Consider the following 12,584-nt stretch of genomic DNA (forward strand, 5'->3'; position numbering starts at 1 on the left):
GCTCACAGCAGGGGGTTGGAACTTAAGGTCCTTTCCAAACCATTCTATGATGTCATTATACCGATGCTAGACAGGAAGAAGCAATGAATGCAATCCTAAAAGAAAAAAAAAAAAAAAAAAGAAAAAATTTGATGATATGATTAAGTCACCACTGTATTTATAATTCAGTTATCTTAAGTCACACTATTTGCTGTGGATCTGAGTTTTTTTACTTGCTGTTTGCCTGTCACTGAACAGTTGAAAATACCTTTTATTAATTTCTACAGCTGCAAGCATTGATATCTGCTTAGTGACTGACTGGATGCATATTCAGATGTCCGTTCTGCCAAAATATACATATAAATGGAAATAAAAATAATGAGTAAGCCTAAGAGCTTCTGAACAGTATTTGCAAGTTACTCTGAACTGCACAGTCAAGCTCTCACTATTCCATAATCCTGTAATTGCAACATTCTCCTTATAGCTTGGCTAGAACAGAAGTGTGCCTGATTTCTAGTCTGCAAAATCCAGTGGATCAAAAATGCAGCAGTTGTGTCTTTGCTATTTAAAGAAAGATTTCTCCACCATGTATTCAGCTCTTAATCTTCTATTGGATAAACAAAACCTAAATTCTTCTTGGCTTTCCAGTATAAAGCTTGTTTCCCAAATGCTGAAATATTTTTTGCAGCAACTCTTGGGAAGCCTTCAATTTTCCCTTTTTGAAGCAAAAATCAGAAATAAAAAAATTTCTGTAGAAACATGGTTTCATTGGTGCCATTTAAGCCTAACATTTTCCTGTTTGTGAATTCAAGAACTTTGCTCCTGTATTGTGACAGAATTAGCTGTCAAAGGTTCACGTTTAGTTGTTTATCTGCCATTCACATGCTCTGCAGATATCTTCAAACACTACTTTCTAGAAGACAAGCTGTATTTTTTTTAATGTTAACTGCATTCTTAGAAGGTTGTGGTTTGGTGTGTTGCTTGACTTCAGACTCTGTTAATAAAGATTAGCAACAAGTAAGTTCTCTGTCAAACTATCCCTGGAGAGCATGAAAAGCCACTGGTGTGGAGAAGCCTAGAATCAAGCTGTCTAGAATGCACTCAAAGTGCTAGCAATTCTGAGAAAGAGAGACTTCAGATTTGCTTTGGCAGACACACTCACCTGGTCAAACTTGAGTGCATACAGACTAAGAGACAGAACACAGCAACAGCTATACCAGATAAAACCAACTGCTCACTTAATCCAAGATTCTGTCTCCAACACTTTCATGTCAACTGCAGATGATCAAGTAGGGAAGAAAACAAGGAGAAAAAATGTATTTACATAGTCCCAGAAAGCTTCTTCCACTTTCTGAAAAATTGCTGGTGGAAGACCTCCAGACCCATAAGGTTTCTGTGCTTGATAGCCCTCAAAAAATTCCTCTTCCACAGAATACAAATGTAGGTAAACTTCTAGCAGTCACTGTTGCTAGCAAGGAGCTCCATAATTCTCCACATGGAGAACCATCTCTTCCATGCTTTGATCCTGACTCTCACTTTTTCCCTCTTCTCCATTTGGTATGTGAGGTTCTTGTAGAGGAAAAGACAGCAAATATCCATTCCCCCTACAACTTACTGTACACAGATCTTTGCCACATCTCTCCTCCATCTCTTCTTTCAGGCTGAAAGATCCTATTCTAAAATACAGTCCCATCCTTGCCTAGAAGTTCTCTCTTTGATCTGGTATGAGTTAGAAAGTGAAGAAGCTGTAGGAGGAGATGAGCTGACTGTGTAGAATGGACGAAGAGGGGATAAACTATGACCCTGCACAGACAAAAAACCCAAGCCCCACAGTGCAAGGAAATAGGGCCATCTAGAGGCTATATTCAAAATAGCAACAAATGGAGTTTTTCAAAATGGAGGAGGTAAGAAGCCTGTGACTTCCAGCAACAGAATGAAGACTTCTCTCTACCCGCAAATCTGCAGTTACTGAACAGGTACAGAACTGACAGAACACAGCAAGAGGAAAATCCTCTAACAGGGGCATCGGAGCCAGCTGGGTCTGAACCACCCACCTGCATAAAGGAGAGACTGGTAATAGTCACCAGGGAGTCCCTGACATAGGAGGTACCCACCTAGTGACTCAGCCTGATACCTCAAGACCTTAGCTGCTTCCTGAGAGTCTGGATCCCCAATGTTGCGAAGAAGCTACCAAGGCTCATTTGGTCCTCAGCCTCTTGCTGCATATGCACATGGGCACCAACAATACTACCAGAAACAGTTCCAAGCATACCAAGAGTGATAACAATCTCCGCAAAAGACCGTGAAGGCCCCAAGGTGGCTTTATCACCAATCCTTCCAATGAACCGAGACAAGAAAAGAAAAGCTCTAAGAGTGCAGGCATCCAGCCGATGAACACGTGTCTGAAGGACAGAAGTTGCAGGCAAGGTTTTCATATTTTTCAGTGTGGTAATATAATCTCTGAGCAGGGCTGAATCCACCTGACAAAGATGAAAAAGGCTTCTGTAAGCAGGCATGCTAACCTAATGAGGAAGACCTGAAACTAGGCATAGTAGGGAATGGTTGTCATAACCTGAAGCTGAGGTAAGGGAGGCAGAGAGGAAACATATGGAGAACAGCATGACAGGAAAGGTGTTTGCTTGTCCTTTGTGAAAGCATCATGGCTCAGTGCTCATCATCTCAAGTATCGGTAAACGAATGCAGCACAAGAAACAAGAGGAATTACTAGTCCCCACACAACTGCAAAATTAGGATTTCATATGGATTAAAGACACGGTGGGATAGCTGAAATGACTACAGTGTTCCAGACAACGAACATAGTCTCTTCAGGAAAGACAGGCTGGAAAGGGTGAGGAGTAGTTGTGCTTTATGCAGAGGAGCGCCCAGAGCTTTGCCAGTGGACAGGTGATGAGCCAGCTGAGTGCTGGCAAGGAGAAGGAGGCAAAGCAACAGGGGCAATGTCGTGCAAGTCACTCAACTTGATCATGGGGAGGAAGTCAGAGTCATCTCACAATGTTGCAAGCCTTAGGACTGACTCATGGGTGTACTTTAACTGGAAGTGCTGTGTGATTTGGCACAATCCAGGTGGTTTCTGGAGTGTACTGAATATAATTTCTTGACACAGGCAACTGATGCCTCAACTGGGGAAGATGCTCTGGACTTTTTATTCACAAACAAGGAAGAATTCATCTGGGACATGAAGGTCAAGAGTTCACCAAGGCTCACCTGCAGCAACCATGAGACTGTGGAATTAAAAATCCTGCAGGAAATCAGCAGGACAAATATCCTAACAGTCCTCTCTCTCATGGCAGCAGATTCCATCTTATTCAGGACCTACCTGGTAGCTTCTCAAAGGGAGCTGCCCTGGAAAGCAAAAGGACCCAGAAGAGCTGGTTGTTCTTTAAGGACAGCTTCCTCAAGGCGAGAGGATTGTTCATTTTGTTGTGGAGAATGTAGAGGCAGCATGGAAGAAAGCCAGCATGGGTGAGCAGGGACCTCCTGACAGTTCCAATGTAAAAAAAAATTACACAGAAGGAAGAACTAAGAGGACTACAGGGACACTGTCCAGTTGTGCAGTAATGGAATAAGAAAAGCCAAAGCTTAATTGGAATTGAAACCAGTGAGGAATGTGAAGGGCAAGTAGGGCTTCTGGAACTACAATGGCAGCAAAAGGAAAGCTATGGAAAATTGTGGGGCCACTGCTCATTGGGACAGGCAACCTAATAAATGAGGACACGGAAAATGCTGTGACACTCAACTTTTCTGACTCCATTTTTCACTGACAAGTTTCCCTCAGTTCCTGAGAGCAGAGGGAAAGACTCTGGCAGAGTTTGCAGAAGTGAAGTGCTATCCACCATCAAGGAGACAGAGCTAGGGCACACTTAAACCAGGTGGATATAGAGAAGTCCACAGGTACAGATTAGACGTACCCAAGAGTGCTGAGGGAGGAGGCACTGCTGGCATTGTGAAGCCCCTCTTCCATCCTCATGGCAACCAAGGGAAGCTCCCAGTGATTGAAAAAAAGGAAACACCACAGCCATTTTCAAGACATCCAAAAAGGATGATTCAGGGAAACTACAGGCTTGTTGGCCTCAACTGACATCTTGAGGAGGTTTGGAAAAACTCCTCATAGGAAGCCATTGCCAGGCACACAAAGGAGAGGAAGGTGACTGGGAAGAATCAGCGTGGATTTAGTAAGGACAAATCATGCCTGACAGACGTAGTAGCTTCTTACGACTGGCTCAAAGAATTGGCATCAGTGGTATATAGTCCAACTGGTGGCTTAGCACTAGAGGCAGTCCTCAGGGATCCATACTGGACTGATGCAATTTATTGTATTTACTATGGGCAGGAGGTCACACTCGGCAAGTTTGCAGACACAAACTGGGGGGAGTGGTAAATACTCTGTGGGGCATAGCTGCTGTTCAGAGCCACAGTGGCAGACTGGGAAATTGGGCTAACACAAAGTGCAGCAATTAGAAATGCCAAGTCCTGGATCTGTGATAGAATAATCCTGTGCAACAGGACAGGCTGGGGGTTGACTGGCTAGAACAATACTTTGGAGAAAAGGCCTTGATTCCTGGTGGAAAACAATCTGAACATCACTCAGCAATGTGAAGTAAGTTCAACAGCATTTCAGGGCCGAAGAAATGTGTCCAGCAGGACAAGAGAAGTGATTCTCTTGCTCAGCACTTGAGAAACCCCCATCCGGAGCACTATGTCCAGTTATTAGATCCCAAATACTAGAAAGGCACTGACAAAACCACAGCAGATCCAGTGAATGGTCACCAGAAAGATCAAGAGGGTGAAGTACATGCTATATAAGGAGCAGATGACAGAACTGGCTTTGCTCAGCTTTAACAAGTGAAGACTAACTGGAGATCGTACTGCTGCCTTCCGTCACGTAATGGTGATTCAAAGAGAAGATGGAGCCGCTAGTCTTTTAAGGTGCACAGCAATAGGACAGGAGGCAATAGACTATAAAGGACATGATTCAGTCTAACATCAAAAAAAGAATAAAAATCTTCTCCTAGCTACATGAAAAGACTGATGTACCATGTTCCTAACACTTAATGATTTCAAATATTAATGAGTTGGCATAGCCATCAAATAAAAGCTAGATAAAACTCATTGTGAGTTAAATGAATAAAAGCTATATGGCATAAAACTCATACATGACTATGTTTTTAATGAAATCTTTCCAATGCTGTCTTTGGGTAGAAAAAAAGAAATTTGAAACAAATGGCACTTGTGGCATGCCTGGATTACCAGAATGTTTTCACTGTTAGTATTAACTTGCACATTAAAGAAAGTTCAAATCCTTTCTTACCCTCAACAACAGTTAATGAACACATTTCTCTTCCCACAAATCTTTCTGTTCCGTATCTGGCAACTACTCATCTTTCCTCTTGTTCCACCTACCATCTCACCCTAGTTTGCAGAGTATGAGAAAAAACCCAAAAACCCAACAAACAAACCTAACAAACCAGATCTCAAAGATGACAGTGTTTTTGTGTTACGTGCATTTTTTTTCTGGGCCTCAAATTTCATCCTTGAAACCGGTGAGACTATGTCACACAGAACTGGTGGGTAAGACTGCCTTTTTGATTGAGAAACGTGTCAGAAGTATGTCATTCTAAGAAATGAACAAAATCACAGACTTGAATCAAAACTACCCATTTAGAAAATTCTTACCTGGAAGACTTGACTTGTTTGGTAGTATCGCTTCAGCACATTCCTCCTTCTCATCACAGGGATCCTCTTCATCAGACAATACTAAGAAAGCCTCTTTTGGCAGACTTTCACTGCTTTCCTGCTTGGATGGTGAACCTAAACCATTGTCTATTTTCTCTTCTAAATCTGGGACTGTGTCATCCACTGGAAGCAGAGGACTTTTAGAAAAACAGCCCAGTTCATCTTCAGCAGGGGCTAGTTTTTCCAAAATAGGAATAATTTCATCTGTTTCCATAGAGTCAGTATTGTCCAAGACACTTTCACTTGGCTCATCTGTTGTTTTCTGAACAGTCGTTTCTGGAAGACCTGTAGTGTCATCTTGTATGTCCTTTGCTTCCTGGTCAGCTTCCATACTGCTAGAGATGGCTTCTTCTCCAACAGCATCTTCAACAGTTACTTCTTCAGTGCTCTTTTCCTCACCAGATGAATTGGAAGTAATACTTAAGTCATGTGTTTCTACCTTCTCTTCCAAAGAGTCACTAATACCACAGACTGATTTACTTTCACCTTCCAATGGGATGTGGCTCTCTCTTTGGTCCAAATGATCTTTTGTATTATTTTTTTCATGGAAGTCATCTTTATTGCTACCAAGCACTCCGCTTTCAGCCTCACAAGCTAAACCAGTATCAGTATCTTTACCTTGCTCAGGAGTAACATTCTCCGGAGACAGCGTTAGAGGTTTGGGTTGTATATCACCGACTATGTTGCCTGCCCTACTTTCAGGGCTTTTGGCTTCACTAGTTTCATCAGAAGCTGTTCTTCCTTCTTCAGAGTTAACACATAAGTCCACTAGGCCATTAACTTCCCTCTTGTCCTCCATACAGTCTGTATTGCTTAGAGGGGAATTTAAATCAGAATCTCCATTCTCATGCTTTCCATTTAACAGTTTAACTTCAGTTGTCTTCAACAGCTCCTCTTTAACCTTATAGACAGCTTCGAGTTGTTGTCGATCACTTACTCTCATTGTTTTTCGTGCTTTAAAGACTTTTTTCTGACGTTCATCTGTGCTATCCATCTTGACCCTTAAAAAAATTCAGACAGAATTGTGAAGGTAACAGATTATCAGCATATTAGCGTTCCTAAGACTGTAGCATTTGGCATGTTTTAAAGAAAACCAGTATCTACAGCAAACTGTATCTACAAAAACAAAGAAACACCTAACAACACACTCAAAGTTTGCTTGTTTGTCCTCAGAAAAAGTGAATACAAGCTTCTACAACCATGTAGCTGCTTGCTAACGCCCACCTCTACACTGCTGCCCCCCCCACTCCCTACATGGGATGGGGAAGAGAACTGGGAAAGGTAAAACTTGTGGGTTGAGATAAAAAGTGTAGTAATCAAAATAAAAAGTAAAATATTGTATCAACAACAATAACAATAGGAAAAAGAGAAAGAAATAAAATTCAAGACAGACAAGTGATACAGTTGCTTACCATTTGCTGACAGATGTCGAGCCTGTCCTAGAACAGCAATCGACCACAATCAGCCCCTCCCAGCCAACTCCCCCTGGTTTATATACTGTGTTTCATGTCCTGTGGTATGGAATACCCCTTTGGCTAGTTCAGGTCAGCTGTGCTCCCTCCCGGTGTCTTGTGCCCCCCCCTTCACTGGCAGAGCATGGGAAACTGCAAAGTCCTTGACTAAAAAGTAAGCACTACTTAGCAACAACTAAAACATCGGTGTGTTATCAACATTATTTTCAGACTAAACCCAAAACACAGCACTGCACCAGCTACTAAGGAAAAATTTAACTCTATCCCAGCTGAAACCAGGACAGTATGCTGCACACACATGTATATGTGAATATTACTCAGATCACACTACAATATTACATAGTAATATTCTTACTACACATTTTAGACCAGCTGTCTATTACAGTAGTATTACAGCAAAACCATGTGATGAGGTTTTCTAGCTAGAAACAGATTGTGCTAATTTAAGAGCCAGCAGCCCCTCATCTTGTAATAAAGTAAGAAATATTCTTGGTCGATCAGTTTACATTTATTTTCTCTTTCTAAAACTATGTAATTTCATGAGATTCAAATAAATTTAATAACTTTGGTAAAGGAGCAGATTTTTCTATCACATAACTTTTAAGAAAACTTCAATATATTGAAGGAATTTCTGAATGTGTTAAGATACGATTCTTCTTTATAGATAAAACAGACCTTCATCGTCCGTATTTATACAATGGTTAACTGAACTTGGGAATTTATAGCACTTTCATTCAATTTGCAGTAATATTTTACTAAGACCATTTGTGCTCATGAAAATGAGGTTTTGTAGCTCCTTTCCAAAAAACTTCCTTTTTCAAGGAAAACTGATAGTATTGCCCTCTGTATAATTTTATTCATTCCATCTGCTCACGCAAATATTAAGAAAAATAAGAACATTAATATATATTAAAAAAAAAAAGTTCAAAAATTTACTTCATCAAATCAGTAAATTGAGTTAAATAATTTTGTGGAAATACAACAAAATCTCATTTGTTTCTATTAAATGAATTAACCGAACAAAGCCATAGGGATTTTTAAACTATACTCCCCACCATGTGGTCTTGTTTTAGATATGATAATATTGTTCGAAAGCAGAAAGCAGTTACAGAACTTGGTATATCCTAAATGAAACTCATCAACTAAGATCTTGAATCAGCTGATGCTAACCAACTTAGCACTGCTAAAGCTACACCACTATCATAAGTTACTCCCCTCTAAGATATGGCTTTTCTTAAGTTTCTGAAAACATATGAAAGTTCACTTGGGTAACAGTAGTTAAAAGATATTACAGTGTAGAAAAAAAAAAAGAAAAGAAATCAGGAATTTTATTTTTTCCAGAAGCACTAGATAAGCAAACGGTTCTACCACTGACACAGGAGAATTCTTACACAAAGGACACATTTTAAATATTTACTACAGTTCATTTTGCATCTTCCCCCAACCCATTTCTATTCAGAGAGCTGAGAAGTTCATTAATAAACTGTATTTTGTCTTTTCAGGAGGCGTGTGTGTATATATACACACACGCACGCACACACACAAGACTATTGCCAACACTAGCTCAAATCAGCAATGCTTTTATACAACCAAGTCACCAAACTCACAAAACAGACATTCTGCAGCCTCAAAGTACCACTATCTAGACCCTCTTTGTGACCATACTTGCCTACAAGTTTTATTTAGGCAGCTGTAAGATTGGCCTTTAGCCTCTCTTCAGCAGCTAAAAGTTGTGGAGCTCCCTCAGCGCCACACTGCAGGTCACGTGCTTTAGGCTCCTATCATTTCCTAGTTTACTTTGGACAGTTTGTTCATGAAGGAAATTATTTAACATTTATGCCTTGCCACCCACAATATTCTAGAATAAGACACGAATATATATTCTAAGGTACAATATTAATTTGATTATCAAGACCAACTCTAAACCATATAGTTATCACAGATCATATTTTACAATTATAAGGCTTCTTATACTTAACACAGCCTGACAAAAACATGGGCAATATAGAAAGAAATGCAATTAAAAAAAAAAGAAGTAGTACCATTTTTTTCCCCTGTTCTGCATTTCCTATTAATGTAAGTGAGATTCCCTTCCACTTTATCTCAGTTCTCTTCTGCACGACAATGTAGAATCCTCATATTGAAGTAACTGATGGTGCTTAAATAACACTTTAATTCACACCTCGGGAACAGCTGAACAAATCTTTACAAATGTTTGCATCAGCTCTATTTACAGACTCTCAATAACACCATTAAGACTTGCATTTTTGCCAGTCTGAGCTATATCTTCTGAACAGGATTGTCTATTACTGCATTGCCACTAGTGGGAGCAAAATATAACACCTATAAAAACACTGATCTAAACCATCACTTCACTTGCTATTCTCATCACCTAATCATTTCCAGTCAGATGAAAGATGAGCTCCAGGTGAGCTCTTCATGTCTCTCCAGAGCTCTCTTCATGCTAAATACAGTATCTTCATATTTCTCCAGAAGAGAATACATTTCACAAAAGAACTCTAGCCCTGAAGTTAGGAGAAGCATATGAAAACCTCTAACAGCGCACATGCAGTTTTTGAAAGCATATCCTTTCCTTCTTCCCAAGAACTCAGGCATGTTTCTTCACATTACTATAAAAGCATATATCAGACTGTCATGTGATAAGAATACTGATCATCATACTCATATCCCATGCATATAATTCTCTACAACCAAAGTGCAATGCTGTTACAGACATATATATTGTAGAGCCAATGGGTGGGGGGCATAAAATAGAAAATTAGTCTTTGCTAACCTTGAAAAATTCCAAAAGCTCCTAAGATATAAGCAGTCAGAGAGAGTCTTCTGTTAATGCAGTACAAGGATACAGGGCCTCTGTATCAAAATTAAGACAGACAAGTAGTTTGCTCTCCTGTACTACAATGCTTTCTTTTATAAGCATTACCCTGAATTTAAAAGTTCTTCTATTACAAAATTCCCAATCCTAATTTTCCTATGACCAGAAGTTGTACTAACAGATTAATAAAACGTTCAGACAACTTAAAATAATTCTTAAGTGCATCACCTGAGTAATCATAAAATATAACTTAAAACAAATTCGTATTTTCTGCTCTAGTTTCCTTAATCATCCAAGCAGTCTTTCATTCATACTTTTAACATAAAATACAGTAAATACGGAGTAAAAGGAATGGGAATTCCTTTTTAAATTTGCTAAGAATAGTAGCCTTAAAAAAGCAAACATCAGAATACCTTTATAATGATGCATCCTTTTTTCTTAAAAATATACTGAATGAATAAGCTTGAATTTCAAATGTGTTTCAGAATTATATTTACTTAGTACGTTATGACATTATCCAAAATGCAGTTTAAAAAAACCAAACTCTAATACGGTTCTACAGTGAACCTTTACAAGAAAAAAAGGCTTCTTGTAAAATTCCATTGCTAGATGGTTATTCGAGTAACTTGTACATATTTTCAGCTCAATTTCACATCATCTGCAAACAAAGAATATCCAATAAAAGCTCAAAAAAATATAGGCATAGATGAGATTAAAAGATGAATGCTAAACGCTGGTAACAGCTAAGTATGTATGGCTGCAGAACAGCCTTAAAGTGTTTCCAGCCATACCCACAAGGGAGCACACCACAGCCAAGTAACAGATCTCCTGCGAGAGCTGAGTAAAAGCAGCAGCAACTAAATCAGTAACCAGTCCAGGCAGGTTTGGTCATACCAGTGCAAGGCAAACAGCAGGCATCTGATAAATACTGCCTCCCAGCCTTTCAAAGGGTAAGAAGGTTGCCCTTCCAAGAGCAACTCCAGAGCAGACTACGTGAATTCACTATTGCACAAATAAATAATTTAAAACTAGCAGTGTTCTAAATGAACAAACATTGGTAGTCTCCCTTTACACTTTGCCACACAAAGTTTAGCTGTGTTTGCTCTGCACTTCTCTCATCTGGTGCTTGAGTATTTTCAGGTTTTACCCAGTGTACGACTGAGTCGCACAGCGGGAAATGAGTGACTGAAGCAGCAAACCAGTGTACGGGCACCTTTTATTTCAAAGAGAAGGATTTGTACAGAACGGCACAAAATGCCTCCTCCATGTAGAGCTAAATGTGTAAGGGTTAAATGTTGTAAGTAAGGTGGTAGGTTTTGGGTTGCTTTTTTTGGTTTATTTTTTTCAAACACAATAAGCAATTTTGAACCACCACCACCACCACCACCACCCCTCCCCCATAAACATTGTGTATAGTTGTTTAGATATTATTCATGAAAAATTCCCTGTTTTTAGCTTGAAAGTCATATATACTTCATCATGAAAGACACAAACACCATTAGGCACTTCCCTCCATTTAATATTTGTAGATTTCATTCTCATGACCAGATGTATGCTACATGGCAAATCCAATATGTGCCACTGCATCCAGGAATATGCAAATGACTCTTTCTCAGCCAATTATAAAGCTTTCCCTTTTCCCCCGATTTTCTTTTTTGATTATTTTTAATTACTATTACTCTGTAGAGAGATTGCAGCTGTAAGCAACAAAGGAAGGTATTCGCTTAGCTGCTATGGATTAGCCTATAATCATGTACTCGTATGAGCAGCCCAGGAGCTGCTCGAAACATTAGCCAATCAGCAGGCAGCTGCCTGAATCCTGCCCGGTAACAGGCAGCAGCCAATTAGAAGGTCATGGAAACATGGAGGGAGTGGCGGTGTTGCGGGAACTGCAATCTAAACAATGGTGCACAATGGGGTTTGCATAATATCACCGGTCTAGAACAGCATTGGCACAGGGTTCCTGGAGTGCACGCAGTGCTAGCCAAAAGCACCACAACCATACAACGTTTGCCAAAGCACAAGAACTACATGGGAGAAGTTAAAAGTCTTTCATCATGAAAATCAGTGCTCGAATATGCAAGTCTACTTAAAGTGTAGTGTAGCTTCATCAAGGAAAGCAAGGCAGCAAATGGGCAGGAGTATTTTGTTCTAGACGGAGAGTCCCAGGAAATGAAAGTAGCAAATAGAATCTACCTTTTAAACAGGAGTTCATAAAAAACAGTTTTCTGTTGAAATAATGTGCCAGTAAGTTGTTTTTCTACCACTAATTCAAGATACCACGAGCCTACTGAGATCCACATACAACTATGCCTTTATTTTAGAACGTATTAAGCAGGTAAAGTCTGATGAAGTGCAAATAATATGTCTTCTAGCTTCCCACCACAGATGATTTGAGTTTCCCTTCCTTTTAGGCTAAAAGGATGTTAGTGTTGGCTGAACAAAGTGAAAGAATGTGGCATTTTCAAAGAAAAAATTAACATCACCATGCCAGCACTGCACGGCGGGGGAACAGGCTCCAGCCCCGTACCCGATTGGCTGGA

The 12,584-nt window shown here is 39.8% G+C and overlaps 1 protein-coding gene across 9 annotated transcripts in view; it reads right to left on the reverse strand.

Moving 5' to 3' along the window:
* The window catches only part of ATF7IP (activating transcription factor 7 interacting protein), a 107,573-nt gene that overhangs the window by 46,310 nt on the left and 48,679 nt on the right, over positions 1 to 12,584 (reverse strand). For all 9 annotated transcript variants that reach the window (XR_003990697.1, XR_003990698.1, XR_003990696.1 and 6 more), the window contains one exon: positions 5,674 to 6,734. Coding sequence is in view for 3 of the 9 variants with exons in the window: in XM_030480554.1 (XP_030336414.1) it covers positions 5,674 to 6,727 (1,054 nt within the window). In the remaining 6 variants the exon portion in view is untranslated. The remainder of the gene's footprint in view (positions 1 to 5,673; positions 6,735 to 12,584) is intronic.

The sequence above is a fragment of the Strigops habroptila genome, chromosome 3, assembly GCF_004027225.2.
Source record: "Strigops habroptila isolate Jane chromosome 3, bStrHab1.2.pri, whole genome shotgun sequence".
In the NCBI taxonomy this organism is placed as follows: Eukaryota; Metazoa; Chordata; class Aves; order Psittaciformes; family Psittacidae; genus Strigops; species Strigops habroptila.